Here is a 22,574-nt window from a genome sequence, read left to right as displayed (position 1 = left end):
TTCAGCGGCTCCAGGGCTGCTTCGATCTCTGTGGTTTCCAGGCGTATACCATCGTCGCGGTAGTAGTCCTCTATGGGCATAATGCTGCAACGCTTGGCCGGGATTTCCATGGCTACGAAACAGGTTAGCGACACGGAGCGACGGGGATCAGGGGTTGGCTGACTTACTGTCTCTTGGCAGACCGGGGTCGTTGTAGGAGGAAGGGAGGGAGGGAAGGCTGCTGCGCAAGGCACAGCAGCCTTATGTGCGCGTGGGTCATAGGTGTGTTGGCGATAGTTAGAGTTCAGTGGCTGTGGGCGACACCAATTGGATTGAGCCCGCGATTTGACCTGCCCGAGGGGTCAACTTGGAAGTCGAGGAAGCTAGATTCTCAATAACTAAGTTCTAGTAAGTACTTATATTATACCTAGGACTTAATTACTAGCTATTTATAGCCTTTAGACCTTAAATAGATAAATAAACTAAATAAATAAATTAAGTAGTAAAATAATACTTATAATACTATATTAACTATAGATAAAATAACTAAGTTAAAAAGCTACTTATTATATAATTAGCTTATAATACTACCTATAATAAAAGTATAAAGTTAATATTAGCTTATATTAACTTTAGATTTACTTTAAATACTTATTATAATAAATAAAAAGTATAAATAATTAACCTTACCTTTATTTTAAAGGTAAAAGAACTAAAAAGTCTATATAAAAAAATAAAGAAAGAACTAAAATTTATTAGAAAAAGAATAAAAAGATATTATAATATAAAAAAGGTAAAAGAACTAACCTTTAGAAAAAAAAAGATAATTTACCTAGCTATTAAAAATATATAAATAAAATAACCTTTATAAAAACTAAACTATAAATACCTTAGACTATATAAAATTATTAAGAAAATTTTAGAAAATAACTATAAACTAGATCTACCTTTAAAAGTTAGGTTTTATTTAATCTTTTATATTTCTTTATTTAAATTAGTAGCTAATATAATATAAGTTAAAGTTAATAATAAACCTAAAGAAATTAAAAAACTAAAAGTTTATAAAGTAAAAGTAATTAAAAATATAAAAAAGGAAAATAAGTAAATAATATATTTAATAAAATAAAAAGATTACCTAGAAAATAAAAATATATAGAAATTACTAAAAAATCTTATTAATATTTAGTAATTCCTAAAGAACTTCTATTAATACTAAAAAAATTAAAAAAGCTAAAATTAAGTATATCTAAGTATACTAATAAATTAATATTCTTAACTATTAACTATTCCTTAGAAAACTTAGCTTTCTTAGCTTTCTTAAGTTTATTTAATAAATCTAAGCTATATTAAGTTATTTTAACTTTATAAAATACTAACTCTTTCTTTTACTTATAATAAGTCTTTAACTAGAAAAGAAACTTATTTAATTTATACTATATAATATAAAGTACTTCTTAATAAGAAAATAATAATTCCTTAATAGCTACTTTTTACTCTTTTAAATACTTTACTTTACTTATAATATATATAAATAAAAATAAAAATTAATATATAAATTATAAAAAAATTAAAATAGAACTTATAAGAATTTAAAGGTATATTAGTTATATTATAAGAATAACTAAGAGAAATATATAAACTATACTTTTTTTTTCCTATAATTATTTTATAAGCTATACTATACTTACTATAATAAGAATAAGGTATAACTTTAAAACTAAACTATATAATACCTTTAGTAGCTTTATAATACTTTTTAGTAAAAGTTAGTAAAATAATATCTAAGGAATTTACTTTTTATTTATTAAAATACTTTAATATAATAAATATAGAATTAAGTTAAACTTATATAGGAAAAATAGTTAAAAAAATAAGTTATATAGGTTTTAAGAATAAAACTATAGAAAGGAAAAGATTATATTATAATCCCTATAGTTATATTATATATACCCTATATATTTTACTAATTAAAGCTAAGCTTACTTATATCTATATAAGTTTCTCCTAAGCTTATAATACTAGCTATAAACTTACTTATTAAGCTTACTTAAGTTATTATAAGCCTTCCTATAAAGCTTATAACTACTATAGTAAAACTATTATATATATATATATTCCTTTAAGTATTAGATAAAATACTTAGCTTACTAGCTATTAATAAGACTTTTTTACTTAAATATACTTAACTTACTCTATTTACTATTAAGAGATATAATACTTTGTAATACTTAGTATTAATACCCTATGCATTTACTAATATAAACCTAGTATAGACTAGTTTATCCCTTAGGAACTTTAACTATTATATTAGTGCTAATTTAGGTAGATTAATACTAATTATATTAAATTAGTATTAATTATAAGGTCTTAGTACTAATTGTTATTAAGTATTCTAATAATATAATTAGTAAAAGATATAGGGCTATATATAGGGTAACTAATCTACTTATTAGATTATAATAACTTTCTATTAAATGTAAAATATAATTTTTTCTTTTTTTAGTAAACTAAATCTCTATAGCCTTTAAATATAAGCTTAATAATTACTATTAAATTTACTATTAAATAATACTACTACTATAATATATTATACTATTTAATTTAATATACTTAATATTTACTTATATAGAACTAAAATTATAACTAATAATAATTTTATTAATAGTATTAACTTAAATATTATCTTACTTTAGTATTAAATATTAAAAAAGAACTATTTAATAATAAATAATGTTTTAGTAGTTAAGTAGCTAATACTTATTTAAAAAGTATATCTTACTACTTTTAGATATACTAACTGTTTAAGAGCTTAAGTAGGACTTTACTATGTTACTAACATTTTAGCGAAAACTCTCTACTACAAGATCTACCAGCCAATAGTATCCAGTCTTAGGTAGGAAAGAATTAATTGCAAGTCGTTATACTGTGTTATTTCACGCATATATCTTATTCTTGCGCTAACATTTACTGCTAGCAGAAAAAGAAAGCAAGGGTACGGGCGGCGCCGGGCATCAACTGTGGATTATACAGTAGCAGTAAACCTAGACTATTTCCTTACTCGGAATTTGTAATTTCCCCAAAGCAAACCTGCAAATAGATATAATACTATAATAGTAAGGACTAATACACTAAGTATTACAGACTAACTAGCTTAATAGCAGTAGGAGGTAAACAAATAGAAAATAATCTTTTAAAGATCTATTAAACGTAATAGAGAAATAACTAATAAAGGATTATTAAAAGGAATAGAAAAGGATTGGCAGTAATTACAGATAGAGTTCCTAGAAACCTTCTTTTCAGCTGTGCCGTGTCTTAGGTAGATTGATTATTCCTATAGTCCGTTCTAAGTTAAGCGTCGATTATTATCTTGTCTGAACCGCACTAACGGAAATTTCAGAGATAAGTATATTTTATCCAGTTAAAAGAAGATCATCTTCTTGTCTAACCTTAACGTAGTAAGACTCACTACCACCACCGGGGAGTCGGGGGGCAGTAGTGGTTGGGGAATGCAGCAAACTCGCTAGCACTAAGACATACTAAAATGGCAGATCTAGAGTTTAGTGTCCTCTTCCTCCCTAGACTACACGGACTACATGCTATAAACACTGCGTAAATCCACTAGACTATGTAGATACTGAGCGCTCTAGTAAAAAGGGGCTTGTCAATAACGGAATGTGTTCTACTAAAAGAGCTCTGCACTGCAGGGATACTGTCTGATGATTAAGCAGTCACTTTGCCTGCAGAGTGACTGAAACCTTGTTAGACCCAATGACATCAGGAAACTCGACAGCAGCATCATGAAATTGACCAGTAGATCTTTCGTTTGAGCTCATGAAAATATCACTCTGGATAAACTTTACATCAGTAAGAAACTTTCATGCAAGATCAGACTTACTATTGCAATACTTCCTAACCCAGATCCTGAGAGTTCAGCCAAGAGATGATCTCTGCTCGATAGGGATAGTTGTAAAAAAAAGCCAGCCAATGTTGAACATGAAAACAAAGCAAAAAAGCCTCTCTCGGGACATGGGCTAAGCATGGACACTATACAACAACAATTTCTGGTTTCGGAAGCCTGATACCCGAACAGGGAGAGCATTCCATGGTTGTTACCTGGTTAGCCCACAAAGACATCGCCGCATCAAGGGCGCGACTGAGACACGGGACATAAGAACGCTGACAATCAAGGTGATCGAGATCCTATAGTGATAATTGAGTAAACTGTAGCTTGGTATACCTCTATAAAAGAGCACATCCTTTGCACTCCAAGTTTGAAATCATCTCCCCATCAATTAATGATACTTTACTATCTCACTTCATCTTACTTAACTATCTCATTTTATCCTTTAGCACGATACCATGTCTTCCTGGAAGACGGTCCTCGTACTCTCTGGCTTAACGCTGAGTGGTACAGCAACCCAAATTCCACTCGATGCTCGCCTCGTGGTTCAACAACCTGGGTCTGTGGCACCTTCTGTACGAAGTAACGTCAACAGTAGTGCTGGTCAGCTTGCCAATCAGAGTAGTCGTTCGTCCCGCACTATCGACTTGAGCCATATCATCCCTGCTCAAGATTCTGCCGGCAACAGCCGCTGTTGTCCCATTGGAACTGTCAATGACGGCACTGGCTGTGTCTTCCCTCACTCTTCTGTGTGTCCTGAGGGTACCCGTCTCGAGGGAAACACTTGCATCAGCATCACGGGACCCAAATGCCCTGACAATCTGACCTACAACGGCCGCAATTGTGTCGGTGGTATACCTACCTGTCCTGACGGCAGTCAATTTAACGGCGAGGCTTGCGAGTCCATAGTTGCACCTATCTGTGACTCTGGATTTGTCTTCCGAGACGGTAGCTGTACTTCCCTTAGCAACGCGAGATGCCCACCTGGTTTCACTCTCAAGAACGGTGTTTGCACTTCTAGCACTAAGCCTCGCTGCCCTTCGCCCTACAAGTACGAAAACGGTATTTGTGTTGATTCAAACCCACCTTCCTGCCCTACTGGCACAAAGCTTTCCAACAGTATTTGCATTGGAATAGACCCGCCATCCTGCCCCTCTGACTATTACATTGTCAATGGAGTGTGCACTTATACTTCCAAGCCCACGTGCCCTCCTAGTGCTAATTTCGACGGTACCGCTTGTGTATCTGTTACGCTTCCGTCTTGTGAGCCTGGCTTCTTCAACGGAAGGGTCTGCGAAGCCAAGCCTTCTTGCCCTGAAGGCTTTACCCTTGACGGAAGAGTTTGTGTTTCTGAAACCAAGGCCACTTGTCCCTTTGGTACTTATGCCGTCATCGATAAAATCAGCAGAAACCCAGCCTGCTGCCCCGATGGTCTTCAGTTTGATGGCAAGGTCTGTTTCAAGAGTTGTCGCGAAGAGAGTGGATGCCCAACTGGAACCTACTTCGAGAACGGACGCTGTTGGGTCAGATCCAAAGAAGAACCTACATGCCCTACTGGTGGGCGCTTCAACGGAGAGACTTGTGTCACGCAATCTGTGCCTGAATGCGAAGTTGGTCAATACACCAATGGACGATGCATCACCTCTAGCAGCCCTCACTGTCGTGACGGTGCCATCTTCAATGGTGAGAAGTGTGTTCTTCAGGAGCGTGCCACATGCCCTACCGGAAGTGTTCTCAGTGGTAGTAAGTGTATCTACAGCAGGCCTCCCAAGTGCGGTCCTAGCTATACCTTAATTGGTAATTACTGCCAATCAGATACGCGCCCTACGTGTCCTACTGGATCTATTCTTATCGGTAGGTACTGCAAGTATCCCGATCGTCCCATCTGCGAACCTGGTACCAATCACCACAATAACGACTGCACCTCTACTGCGAGCCCTGAATGCCCGACTGGAAGTTCTTTTAATGGAGCTACTTGCATATCTGTCAATCGTCCTACTTGCATCTCTGGCTTTGTATTCAATGGTGTCACTTGCGTTTCTGAGCATGGCATCCCGACTTGCCCAAATAACATGCACTTTGATGGATCTACCTGTGTATCGAAGGAACAGCCTACTTGTGACTCTGGGAGGTTCTTTGATGGAGTATCTTGTGTCGATAACACTGATCCTCAGTGCAGCGATGGTCTGGTCTTTGATGGAACTAGGTGTGTTTCCACGAGCTCTCCTCGCTGTGCGGCTGGAACAAACTGGAATGGAACCAAGTGCACCTCAGAGCTGAACCCTGAATGCAATGAGGGTATGATATATAATCCTGGCACCGAGACTTGCGACTCTATTCAAAAGCCCAGTTGCGAAGACGGAATGGTTCTCCGAGACGGTGTTTGTATCTCAATCAGACCTCCCAAGTGTCCTTCCGAAACAGTTCGAAAGGGCGACAAGTGTGTATCTGTTGATGCGCCCCGTTGTCCACCAGGGCTTGTTCCCAACAGTGATCTTTGCATCTCTACCGTGCCACCAAAGTGCGGTGAAGGTACTATATTTGATGGCAAGCGATGTGTCATCGGCAGGACCGAGGAGTGTTATACCTTCCACACATGCCCTGCTGTTGGCCGCCCAGGACTCTCACCACAGCCAGACCCATACAAGCCACCAGTTACAGAGCAGCCAGAGACTGAGAAGCCAGTTACAGAGCAGCCAGAGACTGAGAAGCCAGTTACAGAGCAGCCAGAGACTGAGAAGCCAGTTACAGAGCAGCCAGAGACTGAGAAGCCAGTTACAGAGCAGCCAGAGACTGAGAAGCCAGAGACTGCGAAGCCAGAGCAAGGCCAGGATGAGGACCAAGGCAAGAAACCTGATAACACACAGCCAGAGAAGCCAGAGTGCGGTCTGCATGGTCCAGGTTGCAAGTGGCTCAAAGTTCAGTATGGGGATGTCTACATGAAAAATGGACGAGCGACACTGGACCATCCCAACAAGAAGAATGATAACATGAAGCGCGCCAACAATACTCAGTATTGGTATCCGTTTGATACCTGGCTGGTTCCGTCTTCTGGTAACCTGGAAGTGTACATGAAGGGCCAGAAGCTTGCTGACTGTGGAGGAGGCAACTTCTTTATCCCTGCCGGTAAGTATCTCTGCTACTTAACTACGGTATTAAACTAATCGTTTGACAGGCACCCTGGACAAGGACGTAGAAGTCGTCGGCCAGGGCTCTTCTAGCAAGTACACATTCTATGGAGCTTGCTCAGAGTTTACTCCCTGCGTCGGAAGCCAGATCAAGGACTGGCAACAGATCAACCACCCACCATTCAGAGAGGGTATCACCAAGGATATCCCTGTTGGGCGATACACCAAGACTTCCGACGTTCTTTTCTCGATTGCCGATACGTGGCACACTTGCGAACAGTTTTCCATCTATGCTGACGGACAGGAGCTTGGAAGGACACATGGGCCGTTGACTCTCAAGGGCGAGGACAAGTTCGATCCGCGCCACATCTTTGGCTCTAACCTTAGGCCTGGAACCGGTGGTAATGCACCCTACGTCTCTATCACCCATGGAGGCTTCTTTGGAACATTCCGTGTTAAACAAGGTACGTAACTACATTTAATATTTCTTCTGAAGCAATGCTGACACCTGCTTAGGTACCCAAAAGATCACTGTTAAAGCGTTGAACTTGGTGGAGATGGATGCTGGTTGGTGGTACTCATACTATGGGTGGCGCCTTGATACGCCATGCTCAGGTTAAAGTTACTTGTCTTATACTTATTTACAATATAGTCCTATACTCTAGTTTAAACTTAAATAGGTAATAAGCTTGACAATCCTTTACTTAAAGACTATACAAAATCACAAGTTAACTCTTCCCACTTCCAATCCACCGTCTTCATGAACTCTCGTATCTTACAGCTTCTGGCCAGCAGTACCAGGAATAACAGAAGCAACATTCTTACTTCCCAAAAGCGTAACCTTGTAAGGCAAGCTAGCAGCAGTAAGCGTACCCTTGGGCGCAGAGTTAACAGAACCACCAAGGTCGACGTCATCGGCAACAGCATAGCCAGTCTCCTTGGAGTCAGCAAAGAAGATAGCACGCTCGACAGAGTTGGCGAAGGCAGAGCTTTGAACAAGAACCTGAGCGCCCATGCGAGTGTTGACACCGGATAGAAGAATCTTGTCCCAGTAGTTGTTCACAATGTGGACTGTCGCGAAGCGAATGAGGGGTTGACGACTGCTAATGTTCTTCCAGTAGTTGTTAGCGTAGGTGATATGAAGTTTGCCCTTGTCTTCGGAGGCGTTGCTGTCTGAGTGGCCAATCAGAGAGCCCTTCCACTATTACAGGTATGTTAATCAGTGAAATTCTCGGTTGGATTGGGGGTTCACTTACGTGGTCATGGAAGTAAGTGTTGGAAACAGTAATCCAATCAGCACCGTGGGAAATATCAAGAAGACCATCAAGATCATCCTTTCCAAGGCTCAAGTCACCGGATAGATCACAGTGGTCAACCCAGACATTGGTGGACTCATCGATACCAATAGCATCGCCGTTGGAAGCATCAACCTTGGCGATCTTGAGGTTTCGAAGAATAACATTCTTCTGGCGACGAACGTAGAAGCCGATACCGGTAAGCGCTACACCATATCAGATCTCACATTCTCCAATAAGGATTATAGGGATTTGACTTACAGCTACCAGAAGCACCGATGATGGTCTTGTCAGAGGTAGGTCGGATTCTATCACTACCGGTCAACTTGCCGTTGACAATGATGGTAAGAGGTCCATCGCGCTTGGCTGCTTCTTGGAGAGCAGCGAGGGTGGTGACGGTGACGGTTTGACCCTTGACTCCGCCGGTAGTTCCGCCGTTTTGAGTACAGTAGCCTACGGTGCAGGCCTCTGCGGCTTGACGCTTGAGGAGGGCATCGCGGGTTTCGAGGGGTGAGCTGGTTGCCAGAGTGGCGAAGACGGTGGTGAGGATTGAGCTGAACTTCATGGTCAAGGTCGAGTTGCAATAAAAGTTGAGAAGAAAGTGCTGTGATTTACTGAAAGGACAGGACTAAATTCAACGTCGCTTTGCTTCATTTTATAGATGTTCATCTCAACCTCTCAACATCTCAACACTCGTACTCAATTACGATACTACATCAGTTTTTCTACATTGAGCACCGGAATCCGGAGAACAGAATTGAATTACCTATTCTGGCTACATTGTCTCATTGTCATTGGGACATTAAACGGATATTGAAGTGTCGTGAAACAATGAAGTTGCGACCCGACGATGATGGATGTTACCTTGAGGAGGACAATTATACTATGACGTTCTGCTATTGGTGGAGTTGACATGGGTACGCTGCAGCGGTTGGTGGATAATTTCTTGGCTACGGACGATCGTCTGTCACTACCGTATGCACCTCGGCATCCATTTCTAATGACACAATAGCTCAATCTGGGGTAACGAACGGCATTGTCACTGAATGGTTTAGGTTCCCATAACTGATAGGTTCCCGGACTTTACTGACATCAATCATGGGTCGCTTTGTTCTATTATACCTCCCAAGATTTTGTTTCTGAATGTACCCATCCTTATTACGATTATACAGGTCAAGAGATATGATTATCTCGCATTTTAAGCACCATGGGTGCAGAGTGTCCGCGAGTAATGGGGGCATGAGTATTCGTTTTCTCAGAAAGGAACCAGAGTTACACTAATAATTCCCGAGCTTCCTTTCTGGGATTACAATATTTGCAATGTTTGGGGGTTACGTCGAAACTCACCCTATAGCACTGATAAACCGCCCCCATTAACCACCTCCAGAGTCACTTTATTTACCCGTAGGATTGATGAGAAAACTGAACTGAGCAATGGCATTTCTTATGTCATTTGGCGAGTCTATTTTTCAATAATTCTTGGTTGAAAATATGCAATCCTACGTTTGAGTCTTACTAGTAACTAAGTTTCTTGTCTCACAATTGGGGGCAAGACATGAGCTGCACAGTGCCCCCAAGTATCCCATGTCAGAAGACGAACTACCCCACAGTACCTCAATGAAATGCTGCCATGAAGGGATTAGCAAACTCTGTTCATGATCATCCAAGCTTATACCAGCCGCATTGAAGACTTTATCGGTGAGCTTAATGCCGATGAGTCTGGGGAACAGAAAACGACCGTGATTGGCGGGAAAACACTTTGCCGACGGACGAGACTCACTTCCACCTATCAGATTCTTAGACACTTGAGTGGAAGAGTACCCCACCTTTCAAGCTCCCCCACAAAGCTTCTCTTCTTCAGCATCGAGAACAAGCTTAACGAAGCGACCCCGGATTTTACATCGTGGACACGAGATGCCAAGAGCTGCAAAGGATTATCCGACAGTGCTGCTTCATTATGATTCATGGACATATTTCCTCCGATATGTCACTAGAAGGCTGGTACTCTAGAATTGGAATCGCGGGATGCTGCCCTTCAATGCCGTGGGATTTCCAGACCACTGGACCCTTGCAGATCAATGAACTTACAGTTGGTAGCATGTCACTACCTACAATCGAGAATCTGGCTGCAATAGATGAAGCTATATACCAAACTGTTGGGAATAGCTAGACATATATAAATATCATAAAGTCTGCCCTCATCATTACTGCATACAACAATCTTTCTCCAGTCCAATCCCCCAAACAAACAACTCATTCACCATGAAGGCCTCAATCCTCCTCACAGTCCTCCCCCTCGCCCACTCCGCCGTCATCTCCCCCCGCCAATCCAAAACCGGCGACGGCGCCCAAGGAGACACAGACGCAACCCAAGGCGATCTCAGCCAAAGACCACCACCACGCTTCCCCTTCCCCATCACCAAGTTCCCCGTCGCCAAAGAAACAGTCGTCTTCAAAAATGCAAAGTATATCATGCCGGGTGAGGTGTTTGACGGCAAGATGAAGCGCTATGAACGACCGGAGGGAAGTTGTAATGAGCAGGCAGAGGGCACGGATGCTGATACTGTTTTTAATCTCATGCCTGGTGCGACTATTAGGAATGTTATTATCGGAAAGCATCAGGCTGAGGGGATTCATGCTTTGGGTGATGCTTGGGTTGAGAATGGTGAGCCAACCTCTGATATCCATACAAGTGAGACTTACTGACTCTTGCAGTTTGGTGGGAGGATGTTTGTGAAGATGCTCTTACATCCAAGGGTCTCAACACTCAATTGAGAGTCATTGGTGGTGGAGCTAAAAGTGCCACCGACAAGGTGAGCCCTTTCTATCTCATCGGAAGCATCATCACTAATTCCTCTCAGATCTTCCAAGATAACTCTCTCGGCGGCAAGTACAACATCACAGGCTTCTACGCCGAAGGCTTCGGAACATTCTACCAATCCTGTGGCAACTGCCTCAACCAAGCCAAGCGCAACGCAACCATCCAAAACGTCGTTGCAAGAGACGGTCTACGAATGGGAATCGTAAGTCCACCACAAATCCACACCTGCCACTCATACTAACAAGTCTCAGATCAACCCCAACTTCGGTGACGAGTTCCGACTGAAGGACGCTCAAATCGACAACGTCACTAGCATCTGCGACAAGGAGATCGGAAACAATGTCCAGACCGTTCCGTACTATATCGGCAATGGACCTGATGAGAAGTATGCTTTGTATAATGAGACGAGGGATAATATCACCAAGTTCAAGGGTGAGGTGAAGTTGGCTTATGAGCCCGAGGACCCTTATGAGTGGCTTGAGGAGTTTTGGCCTGAAGGTTTCAACTAAGTTCCATGAGAGGGCTGGGCTGAGTTTTGTGCTGTTTGGGGAGTTTTATATCAGACGCGTTTTACGCATAATTCTACTGTATATATTTTAGCTATTAACGAGTAATTCCTGACTATTCTTTATGCTTCATTAGTAGATGATAGACGCGATTGGGTTCAGAGGTTCCTATCTCTATCAAGTCAAACTTTCCACCCACGTCAGAGGCAGGTATGTGTGACATCATGACGCGTTTCGATATTTGCGGGGAATATAAACATCAGATCTCCCGTCTTCAAGTCAATTGATGTTGAGTGTCTCATTATCAATTGCCTCTTGCCAAACTAATTCCAGCTTTCCCTGTTATCATTTTCATCATGTTGTGGAAAAGCGCTTTCCTCCTTGCCGCGCAGCTTGGCAGCGTCACTGGTAGAGAGCAACAGATGCTAGGCTCCGACGGAAATTCCCTCGATGATATCCGCGATAAGTAAAATCCCCTGTTTCCTCTAAGCGCTCAAAGACTGACTTTTTTAGACTTCTAGAGGCCCAGGTCATCCCAACCGTTATCGATGACTTTCCTCCCGCTCTCGCACTCAGCGCATCATGGAAACATGACTCCGCAGATCTCGGCAATACCCTCAATCCAGACCATCTCAAGAAAGCACCCAAAATTCATCTTGACCACGTCAAATCAGACCCAACTCTCGAAACACTTCTCAAGAAGAAAATGACGTATGTCATCGTCCTCACAGACCCCGACGCGCCGTCTAGAGATGATCCCAAATGGTCAGAGTTCTGCCACTGGATTGCGGTAGGAACAGCTAAGACCTCGTCAAAAACAGCCAAGAGTTCATCAAAAAAGCATAAGAAGCATAAGAAGTCTAAGAAGTCTAAGAACCATCTCAAGGATCTTGTCAAGTATAAAGCTCCTGCTCCGCCACCAAAGACTGGCAAGCATCGATATGTCTTTCTCGCGTTTGTCGCAGCGAACGGAACGACCGAGAAACTTCATTTGAGCAAGCCTGGAGAGAGGAAACATTGGGGTTCAGAGCAGCCTGTACATGGAGTTCGGGAATGGGCTCATGAGAATGGTCTTGCTCCTGTTGGTACGTTTTACTCTTGTGTTGAATTGACTGAGGCTGACATGTATAGCTGCAAATTTCATCTATGCAGAGAACGAAGAACAGTAATATCACATGTCTCAGTACGAGTATCAAAAAGGAAGCTCAAACATACTTTTACGAATTCCCTGATTCTCAGCCAAGAAAATAATGTCACTCGAAATGTCATTTGTCCAATTCCACTCGCTCCGGACAAGATTCCTATTTTAGAAACCGAGCGACACCCCGCATTCACTGGTCAGCTCCGAAACTCCAAGCTATCCAATACCAGCCCAGAAAGCTACCACGAACAAGATCACATCCATGTCTCCCGTGAGCTTAATCAAGCAGGTCGGCAATTAAAGAAAAGGTACTACCGATGTGCAGCAAATCAATTGATTGAACGTTGGCGCGTGACATTGAAATCGTGTTTTGGGCAGAGATCATTGCCTTGTTAGGAAGGTGGACGATGCGAGGAGAGACCTTGGCGGGAGTATTGGCGACGATCGATTTTATCGCATTGATTGAAAGATGTAGATTGTTTTATGTACTATGGCTCTAAAAACATATAAATAGTCTCTCAATATGCCTTCAAATTTGGTATTCAACAACAAACCAGTTCCTCAGCTCATCTCTCAAAATGAAGTTCACCATCCTCGCCCTCCTCCCAGCAGTCCTCGCTCTCCCAACCGGCGATGATGTCTCAGTCTCCAAGCGCCAGAGCGCAAACACAGTAACAGACCAACTCCTCTTCAGCATCACCCTCCCCCAATTCACAGCCCGTCGTAACGCTCGCGACCCTCCCACTCTAGACTGGACCTCTGACGGCTGCTCTTCGTCCCCCGATAATCCATTCGGCTTTCCCTTCGTCCCAGCTTGCAATCGCCACGACTTTGGATACCAGAACTATCGCAAGCAGACTCGATTTACTGTTAGTGCCAAGGCGAAGATTGACAGCAACTTCAAGACCGAGTAAGTAGTCCAAGTGGATGAATTGATGATAAATTACTGATGATGGTAGTTTGTACTTCCAATGTCAATCTTCAAGCGCTGCTGGTGTGTGTAAGGGTCTTGCGGATGTTTACTATGCTGCTGTGAGGGCGTTTGGTGGTGATGATGCTACTCCTGGAAAGAGAGATGAGGATCTTGTCAAGGAGTATGAGGAGAAGGTTGAGATTTACAATCACCTTGTTGAGGAGGCTCAGAAGAAGGGTGAGCTGCCTCGTCTCGATTAAAGTGAGAATGCGAGGGATGTGTTGTCTTCTTGTTAAATGTATATAGTTATGTTGGATACATACTCGGCTGATGAAAATTGATGACTTGATGGAAGCTATCTGCAATTTGACAGCGTTATACTCGCAGTGAAGATACATGTGACGGATTGGCGACAGGCTTAGATACAACTGGAGGTTCTCTAAATGCTTTATCATCATCAGAATTCGATGCTTACACTCACTTGAAATTTTGTAGAGCCGACGCAAAGGAATTCAACTGAGTCCAATCGGGATTCTTCTACGACGCATCTCCTTAATTGTTTATCCACCTAGTTCTATCCATCTTGCATTCTGAAGATAGGATTGTTGCTGCTGACGTTCATGACCCGCGACCCTTGGGTCTCTGAACACACAACTGAGCGGTGATCATTAGCAGGCCTCATTTTCAAGGACCAGGGTTTGAAGGAATGAGACAGCCCCGCCAATTTTTATCGCAACCGTCGTGAACTTCTTTTACCGCTGTTACTAAACAGAGATCGACTGTATCATGCGCCCTTCAATATCCGGCTCTTGGACAATCACCTCACCGAGAAACAACAAGCAGTGTCCTATGTATGGCTTGATTACGATGTTGAAGCTACGACCTGTCAATCGCCGTTCCCAAGCTTGGTCCATGCACTTTTACCCCAGAAATCTCTTCGCTTTGACCTTGGTGAGGAATACGCGAGGTAAGGGCAGGGCTGAGAGAGAGCCTAAAATCTAGACTAGTTCACCACCACTCCACACACCCCTAGACCCCGCACACTTTAACCTATAGAAATAGCAATTTTAAAGTAAGCTTTTTAAATAGTAATAAAATAGCTAAAAAATAATAAAAATTACTACTTTACTTATTAAAGCCTATATTATATACTTAATAGTTTCTTAATATTATATACTTTATATTATTAAAGCTATATAGTATTAAAGTTATAGTAAAATAAAATTCTATATAGTATTTATAAAATTAATTTTAAAATACTTTTAAAAATAATATTAATTAATAAGATTTTTTTCTATAGTATTTAAGAGCTATTATAGTAAATAAAAGCCTTAAACCTTATATATATCTTATAAAACTATAATAATAAAATATTAAAGTTATAAAATATATTTTTAAAGAAAATATTTTCTTTAAATTTTATATAGTTAAATAAATATAAATAAGTTAAAATTTAAAATATTATTTATATAAATATATTATACTTACTTATAAGAATATATTAAATAAACTTTATATTTATATAATATTATAACTATATATACTTTAAAAGTTAATAGTAATAAAAAGTATTTAAATACTTACTTTTAAAATATTTATAAAAATATATATAAAGTAAAGCTTATATATATTTATACCTTATAAGCTATATTATTTAGTTAAATTTAAATTCTTATAATAAATACTATATATAAATAATAAAATTACTTTAAATAAACCCTTAAGAAAATAATATAAGAAAGAACTTTAAAACTATATTATATAAGTAATTTAGCTTAATACTTAAATATTTAAATCTATATATATATTATATTAAGTAATTATAGAAAATAATAAAGAATATATTAAAATACTTTTATAAGTATTTTAATTTTAATTTTAATAAATAAAAATTACTTATAAATATAAAATATTAATATTATATATTATATACTATATAACTTAAAATACTAAAGCTTTTCTATATACTTTAAAAGCTAATAATTAAGTAAAAAAATACTATATAATTTTAACTACTCTTTAATATACTTAAAAGTAAATATATAAGTTAGAATCTATAGTTATTTTAAACCCTTAAGATAAATAAGCTAATTAAATACTATATAATAGTTAAAAGTATAATATTTAATACTTTATTTAATATTTAAACTATAAATAGCTTAACTTATAAAAATCTAAGTTATAGGATTTTTTTTAGTATTTTTAATCTTTTTTTAAAAAAGGGTAATTTTAGTGAAAAAAGTGTTCGGGGTCTAGGGGTGTGTGGGGTGGTGGTGAACTAATCTAGTAGTCTGCCTTTAGCTCCGCCCCAGAAAGCGTGAACAACTTCAATCTGAACCATTGACTGTAGCAGCACTTGGCATCGTCATTTCTCTTTGCTCCGCGAGTCGGATACCGACCGCCCGAAAATCGAGACATCAGATGAAACCCACCACGGCATTCAAGATCCACTTCTGTTGAGCTCAAACCATGTGTCCTAGCATCACGCAATCATTATTTCTATCTCCTTGCTGTACGGGGTCCTAACTAATCGCCTAGCTCTTCAGTTCTGACAGATGACTCGCCCGGTCTAAACCCGGGTCATTCCAACCGACCAATACTGACGAGTCATGATATCAAACACTAACCTCAATCCGGCAACTAGATTGCCCATTTGTCAGTGGGGCGAAAATTGCGGAGGGGAACTTCAAGGCTGGACCTTCCCCCGCGCCCTGTCTTCCAATAAGTTAAGAGAAAAAGCAAACCCTTTGACCGTCTTGCCGCTTTTCTTTCCTTCGTGCCAAACTGCTGGGAAAAGGGGGCTCTGCTCTACTGCCGGTTGTTTAAAAGTGGACTCTCTTACCTCAGATCGTCTCTAGGATGCTGCTAAGATAACGACAACCTAGTCCTGACATATTCTACCTTTTACCCCTCAACAATGTCATCACAACTCACAAAGATGCCCAAAACTCGCGTGCGCGTTGTAGAAGGCTCTTGTTGGCCCTGCAAAAAACGTCGTATCAAATGCGATCTTGCAAAACCGACATGCTCACGCTGCGCCAAAGTTGGAGCGGCATGTGACTACAACCAACGCCTAATCCGATGGAGCACGAGACCTGCTGTTACAGTACCGGCTATCTATCAAATCACCACCCACGATGAGCAACTCGCCGCTTCACTAGCAGTATACGAAAAACGGTCTCTGGACTACTTTCATGGTCGGTTCTGGCCTTTACTTACCACCTCGTCAAAACCTTGTGCGCCACCGACGATGATTGCGCTGCAGCATCGTGTTGTGCTGCTTGCGACGTGTGTTCTTGCGGATTCGCATCGGTGGTTACAGGATGGGAGGAATAGTCGGAGTATTCTGAACGTCAAGCGGGCGGAATGTTTGGCTGCGTTGAGAGAGGAGGTTGATGGGTGTTGTTCGAAAGAAGATGGGCCCTTGCAGACGCTGCTTTTTGCAGTGCTTCTACTGTACTTCCATGATGGATTTCTGGAGTGTGCGCAGACTTCGGCGTCGACATCGAGTCACAGAGATGGTGTTTTGGCTATTATCAACCAATTGGGTGGAATGACGGCGGTTTTGGCCTCGGGACAGGATCCTTTGCATATGATGCTTTCCGAATTCGCGACGACGGATCTTACGAGAGCTATGCTTACGGGCCAAGCACCGTCTTTTCCACCAACAATCTGGGAAGTAGTTGATCGAGGACCGGTTTGGTGGGGACGAGACACTCAAGGATACTGCTCTCTATCAACAGTATTCCAAGAAATATCCGCCATGGCATTTTACATCCAGTCAACAACGCGCATGGTCGAAGAGTTCTCCATCGACCGCATCCGAATCTTTGAGGCTGCCTTACGTCCCACATACGCCTCCCTCGCCGTTGAAGATCTGTCTTCACCACGAGCATCACCAGTCGACCACCCGCCCATAGAATGCGACACCGAATCAGCCCAAGCATTCAGCCTCGTCCGGATCTTCCAACACGCCGCACTCATATATCTCTACCGTGCAGTCTGCGGTCTCCCTGCCAACCATCCTCTCGTCCAACAACACACACAATCTTGTCTAGACTGTATCTTCAGCATTCAAAAGCCGTCCAAGATCCTCAATTGCGCTGTTCTCCCGATTTGTATCGCTGGGGCACATTCGCAATGTGTGAAACAGCAGAAATCGGTACGGGCGCTAGCTGGGTTTATTTATGATGAGATTCGGTTTGCGAGTGTGAATTCGGTTATTGCGGTTTTGGAGGATATTTGGAAGAGGGTGGGAGAGGACGAGGAGATGACGTGGAACGAGATGTTTACTAATTTGAATGGTCAGGCACTTGTGTTGTAGGAATTTGTATATTAGTTAATGATTGGTGTTTTGGTTACAGGGGGCGTTGAAGGATAATGGTATCCTTCTGGCAATAACAAGGATCATTGTTATATAGAATGTTAGAATCATATTGAACGAGTAATTGTAAAGATATTCCAATTTCAATCATCGCTCCCCTATAGGTTCATATCCTCCACATAGTCTACAAATGGTAGCTAAGCACCTATTGTCTTTGCACTTATGAAATAAACAATTTCTTATCCTTCATCAATGTCTCCTCCCACACGAATCACCAACTTCCCTCTCGTCCTGCCCTCCTTCAATCTCCCATAAGCCCTCCCAGCATCCTCCAACCCAAACTCTTCCTCAATCACGACCTTGACCTTTCCATCCCGTATCCAACCAGCAACATGCCCAAAGTCCTTCCTGTTCGCCACGACCGAGTGGAATTTGAACGGTCGCTTGCCACCACCCAACCAACCAGGTAGAAGTTTGATACTCATCAAAGTCTTGAAAAAGTGAAAGGTGGGTGGGAAGCCAACGCAGACGTATCTTCCCTCTGGTTTGAGATAATGATGGGACTGCCAGTAGAGATTGGCGTCGCTGAAGATCGTGTCGTAAACTAGATCAAAAGCCTCTTCCCTGTTCTTTAAACCTTCTAGTACGTCTTCAGATTTGTAATCAATAATCTCGTCTGCACCAAGAGAGCGGCAGAAGTTGGCGTTGGAAGCTGAACAAGTGACCGTGACGTGAGCTCCCAAGGTCTTGGCGACTTGGATGGCAAACACACCAACGCCACCACTACCACCATTGATAAACACCCTATCCCCACGTTCAACAAATGGCACGAGAGATTGAACAATCGAAGTTCCACAGATTCCAATACAAGCCGCGTCCCTCATCGACACGCCATCAGGCACCGCAGCAATACCTTTCTCACCCACGATGACATAATCTGCCAAAGTCCCACCAGTCGGTAGCTCGGTTCTTCCAAAGACCTGTTGACCAGCTTTAAAGTCACCTAGTGTCGTGGAGACTATTATGCCGGAGTAGTCTAGGCCTGGCGTGACGGGTTTTGTAAAAAGTATGCTGGAGAATGGCATCTCGGCGACTTTATAGTCTAGGTGATTGATCGATGCGTACGCGACCCTCACCAGACTCTGGCCTTTGGGGAGGGACTTGGCGTTACTGGGAAGCTTCGCGTCGGGGATCAGGGAGAGGCTCTTGCCGATGCCGGATTCTATGGTGCGCCATTGAGCGGCGCGCATTGTTGCCGGAAGCGTGCTATTTGAAGCCATAACGAGTGAATCTTGACGAATTCTTTCATCTTACAGCTTTACTTGCGAATTTCAAGAAGTTTGTGACAGTGATTTATACAGCAGCATGAGACGGTGGTAACGTGTTTGATCAGATCATGGAGTGATGTTGTCTTGGCTAAATTGAGTTGAGGTCTCACCAGCCAATCCACGTTCTGGCTCCCGAGAGGGTGGCTTAAAATGGCCAGTTATGCTTAAAATGCTCGTATCCCAGTTCAAACCGATCGGCAATGTCCAATTGATGTGTGACTGTGCCGCCGGTGCTTTTGGATTCCGAACTTTGTGGCTTGCTAAGCTTATTATTCGATAATCAGTCAAACTCAAAAGGACGTTTGGGTTTTGACGATAAGCTTTCACTTTCCTCTTTCTATCTACCAAGGCTACTGTACCCTATCCTCAAGTTGCAATGAACGAGTTAGACGGCAACAACATTGTCCCTTAGGACCACTAGACGACAGTAAACTTTGAGCCATTAAACTTCACCTTAAGCTCATACTGATGCGAAAGATCAAAGGTGGAAATGTCTCTCTTGTTGACTGACACCATTGATCCACTTTCGCCCCAGGGCTGGAACCAGAGGGCAACCGTCTCGCTGGGGGTCAAGAGCTCATTTCCCTGGGGGTCGATCGGCGGGTGACTGACGTAGATAGGCAGATATTCGCCATCGATGCGCTTGAAAACCACAGCAGCGGCTTCACGGTCAGTGTCGTTTACCATCTTGAATGATTTCTTGGGAAGCTTTTCATCTGTGACTTTGCCCCTGAACCAATCCGAAGGGAGGGTGTAGACTTGATCAAACTTGATGCTCGCCGGGTCGGTGGCATATTCGATTCTACCTGCGGAGGTTGCTTGTTAGAAAGCTAAAAGCACGTAAGGATCAGACCGTACCTCCATCATGGAACTCGGGCCTAGTCGCCGCAATCTTGAATTCATCATGCCATGAAATGATGAGGCGGGGAGCGATATCTGTTGCAATATCAGTTGGACAGCGGTACCAATCTTATAGCAACGTACTTACCGTAGGTTTGAGCAACCACATTGAAAGTGGGGTTTCCTCCCACACCGACGGCGAAAAAGAGTTTGAAGCCTTCGCCGTTGTATCGGGCGACGTGTTCGTTAGTGAACTCGATGTGAATCTCCTTGCTGCTCATTTTGGCCTAAGTCGGAAACAGATGCAGAACTGAAATGTGACTCAAAGTTTCCTTGTGAATTTCTTGCTCGGCAGGTATTGAAGTGAAGACAATGTTTGGGAGTAACACACCTATTTATACGTCGTTAAGACCTCATTGGCATTCTGAGCTCGCAGACTACACGTAGCATTCTCAGCTGCGGTGAAGCCACTTTAATGAAGAGACCAATGGAATATCATCAACTTCCACGAGCGGGGAGTTGAGACAATGGAAGCGTCTAGACCTTCAGGAATGCCTTCAGCTTGATACGCCAATAGCCCGATCTAGACGCAGGGCCTATTCAAAGTTAAGCGCCAACGCCTCCACGGTTAGAACCCTGGGGATAGCCCCGGAACTGGAAAGGTTACAAGCTTCAATGAGGGGAAAGCAAAGACAAATTGAATGCAGCCAGCCACAAAGACACCCTGGCCGTAATTTCAGCTCTAGAACCCAGGCCGCGGAGCATTGAACAGGCACAGATAGGGCTTTGCCAAATATCATTGAACATTCAATTTTTTGAGACGTGCATTTAGAACAGGAAATGGAGCTTATCAACCGAGGCGAGGCCCTTAGTAGAGATTCTGCATCTTGGATAAGGAAGGTGGGGAAAATATAACAGTTCACCATCTGTGTTGACAGTAAAGTCCTCATACCAAAGCGGCTGCGATACCCTGTTGTGTCTGTGCGTTAATTTCTACCCAGCATTCCACCCCTCCAAAAAGGCTGAAGCGACCTGTGAGTTCTGTTCCGAGACAGGTATGTGGCTGATGTAGAGCGGATCAGCTATTTTCTGAGATACCAGTCATCTGAAACCCTTTGTCTGTCCTATGCCCTCAAAGTGATAGCTGGCTGGCTGAGGCTGCCAAAAGAAGATTCACACTACATGACAAGAGTCTCATATGCTGGTTTGGTCTGATTTTAATTCAGTCTATTGTAAATTGAAAGTCAACGAGTGACTAGGAAGAAAGATAAGTCTATGTAATGCAAGCGAGCCCACATAATTTCCAAGCGATAGTCCATCCGTCGTAAGTCGGACTACCCATAATACTTTGCAGATCCACACTGCAGTCAGAGAATAGCTCTACCGACTATCCAACGTTGACTTCCTAAGGATAAGTAGTCAAGCTCTCTTCACCAGGCTGAATAGTTCCATTCGAAATGGCCGCAGCATGGCCCCTAGCAACATACCCAGCAAGAGGCATGTACTGTCCCAACCAAGGGTAGATCTCCACACTACCAGGGGTGTTCCTCCAATCCCTCATAAGCTCACAGATGATGGCGAAAAGACTAACAACCTGCACGCCAGCATCGCGCATGCGATCGTTGGAAACATCGCGGATGAGAGCACTGGTAGTTCCTGAAGCTTCGATGTTGGCCCAGACGGAGTAGCCTGCCTCGCGGAGGGAAAGGGCGAGGAAGGTGGTGCAGACGTCGGTCACGATACCAGCAAGGATGATTTGCGACTTGTTGGTTGCCTTGACGGCGTCGCGGAACTCTTCGCTGTCCCAGGCGTTGACTTGGCCTTGACGTTGGATTAGGGGAGCCTTGGGGTACATTGTGCGGATTTCGCGAGTGAGGGGGCCGTTGGGACCTGGAGAGTCAGTATATGCCTTTAAAGTATTGCGTTAGGGATTTACCTTGATCAGCAGAGGTGGTCAGGATGACAGGCAAGTCGAAAGCCTTGCCGATAGCAGCATGGGCCAGAGACTGATGGTGATAAAGAGTAGGATCCCAATCTCTGGTGTACTGGTAGAGGCCTTCCTGGATATCAACCACGAGAAGAAGCTGCAAATGTCAGTATATTGAGACGGGAAGTGGTCGGGGATAACTAACAGCATCGTCCTTGTCGAGACGCTCATACTTGTAAGGGGCCTGCTTGGCAAGAGCAGAAGCAGACAGCAAGCCCGCGGTGAAGATAGAGGTGAACTTCATGGTGAAGAAGTTGAGAGATTGGCTTGGGAGTATTGAATCTGTTGCAATTGCTGTTCGAGGCTGTCGAGTAACTTTCAAATCTGGGTTGTAGCACGACTATATATACCCAGTCTTTCCTGCAGAGCTCTCTCATGCAAGCCTCAAATTCTGCATTTTTCCATCTGAAC

At 42.4% G+C, this 22,574-nt stretch overlaps 9 protein-coding genes across 9 annotated transcripts; 5 read left to right on the top strand and 4 right to left on the bottom strand.

Annotated features, from left to right (window-relative positions):
* Positions 1-4,338: 4,338 nt before the first annotated feature.
* On the top strand, positions 4,339-7,628 carry B0J16DRAFT_389916 (uncharacterized protein; the record flags this gene model as incomplete). Its single annotated transcript, XM_046131842.1, has 3 exons — positions 4,339-7,006; positions 7,056-7,472; positions 7,525-7,628. 3 exons carry the CDS (start codon positions 4,339-4,341, stop codon positions 7,626-7,628), a joined length of 3,189 nt encoding a protein of 1,062 aa, XP_045978374.1.
* A 155-nt stretch (positions 7,629-7,783) lies between these two features.
* Positions 7,784-8,868, bottom strand: B0J16DRAFT_275544 (pectin lyase fold/virulence factor; the record flags this gene model as incomplete). Its single annotated transcript, XM_046123712.1, has 3 exons — positions 7,784-8,209; positions 8,265-8,509; positions 8,565-8,868. The coding sequence occupies 3 exons, from the start codon at positions 8,866-8,868 to the stop codon at positions 7,784-7,786; spliced, it is 975 nt and encodes a 324-aa protein (XP_045978373.1).
* A 1,421-nt stretch (positions 8,869-10,289) lies between these two features.
* On the top strand, positions 10,290-11,633 carry B0J16DRAFT_294554 (pectin lyase fold/virulence factor; the record flags this gene model as incomplete). The annotated part of the gene is made up of 4 exons (XM_046124391.1): positions 10,290-10,968; positions 11,019-11,116; positions 11,165-11,326; positions 11,376-11,633. Exons 1-4 carry the CDS (start codon positions 10,566-10,568, stop codon positions 11,631-11,633), a joined length of 921 nt encoding a protein of 306 aa, XP_045978372.1. The 5' UTR covers positions 10,290-10,565.
* A 91-nt stretch (positions 11,634-11,724) lies between these two features.
* Positions 11,725-13,292, top strand: B0J16DRAFT_351249 (phosphatidylethanolamine-binding protein). Its single transcript, XM_046129166.1, has 2 exons — positions 11,725-12,096; positions 12,144-13,292. The coding sequence occupies exons 1-2, from the start codon at positions 11,987-11,989 to the stop codon at positions 13,165-13,167; spliced, it is 1,134 nt and encodes a 377-aa protein (XP_045978371.1). The 5' UTR covers positions 11,725-11,986; the 3' UTR covers positions 13,168-13,292.
* Positions 13,293-13,321: 29 nt separating this feature from the next.
* Positions 13,322-14,205, top strand: B0J16DRAFT_351247 (prokaryotic phospholipase A2-domain-containing protein). Its single transcript, XM_046129165.1, has 2 exons — positions 13,322-13,681; positions 13,731-14,205. Exons 1-2 carry the CDS (start codon positions 13,350-13,352, stop codon positions 13,942-13,944), a joined length of 546 nt encoding a protein of 181 aa, XP_045978370.1. The 5' UTR covers positions 13,322-13,349; the 3' UTR covers positions 13,945-14,205.
* A 2,177-nt stretch (positions 14,206-16,382) lies between these two features.
* B0J16DRAFT_351245 (fungal-specific transcription factor domain-containing protein) lies at positions 16,383-18,139 on the top strand. Its single transcript, XM_046129164.1, has one exon. It carries the CDS (start codon positions 16,602-16,604, stop codon positions 18,006-18,008), a length of 1,407 nt encoding a protein of 468 aa, XP_045978369.1. The 5' UTR covers positions 16,383-16,601; the 3' UTR covers positions 18,009-18,139.
* A 22-nt stretch (positions 18,140-18,161) lies between these two features.
* On the bottom strand, positions 18,162-19,315 carry B0J16DRAFT_351244 (uncharacterized protein). The gene has a single exon (XM_046129163.1). The coding sequence runs from the start codon at positions 19,286-19,288 to the stop codon at positions 18,248-18,250; it is 1,041 nt and encodes a 346-aa protein (XP_045978368.1). The 5' UTR covers positions 19,289-19,315; the 3' UTR covers positions 18,162-18,247.
* Positions 19,316-19,753: 438 nt separating this feature from the next.
* On the bottom strand, positions 19,754-20,457 carry B0J16DRAFT_406446 (uncharacterized protein; the record flags this gene model as incomplete). Its single annotated transcript, XM_046132967.1, has 3 exons — positions 19,754-20,142; positions 20,195-20,272; positions 20,325-20,457. The coding sequence occupies 3 exons, from the start codon at positions 20,455-20,457 to the stop codon at positions 19,754-19,756; spliced, it is 600 nt and encodes a 199-aa protein (XP_045978367.1).
* Positions 20,458-21,581: 1,124 nt separating this feature from the next.
* Positions 21,582-22,407, bottom strand: B0J16DRAFT_419244 (Isochorismatase-like protein; the record flags this gene model as incomplete). Its single annotated transcript, XM_046133814.1, has 3 exons — positions 21,582-22,066; positions 22,113-22,260; positions 22,309-22,407. The coding sequence occupies 3 exons, from the start codon at positions 22,405-22,407 to the stop codon at positions 21,582-21,584; spliced, it is 732 nt and encodes a 243-aa protein (XP_045978366.1).
* Positions 22,408-22,574: the final 167 nt, after the last annotated feature.

This window comes from Fusarium flagelliforme (assembly GCF_020744385.1).
Source record: "Fusarium flagelliforme strain FIESC 12 MPI-CAGE-AA-0113 chromosome Unknown B0J16scaffold_8, whole genome shotgun sequence".
Classification (NCBI taxonomy): Eukaryota; Fungi; Ascomycota; class Sordariomycetes; order Hypocreales; family Nectriaceae; genus Fusarium; species Fusarium flagelliforme.
The sequence above is the reverse complement of the archived record's forward strand: the minus strand, read 5'-3'. Positions and strand labels throughout refer to the sequence as shown.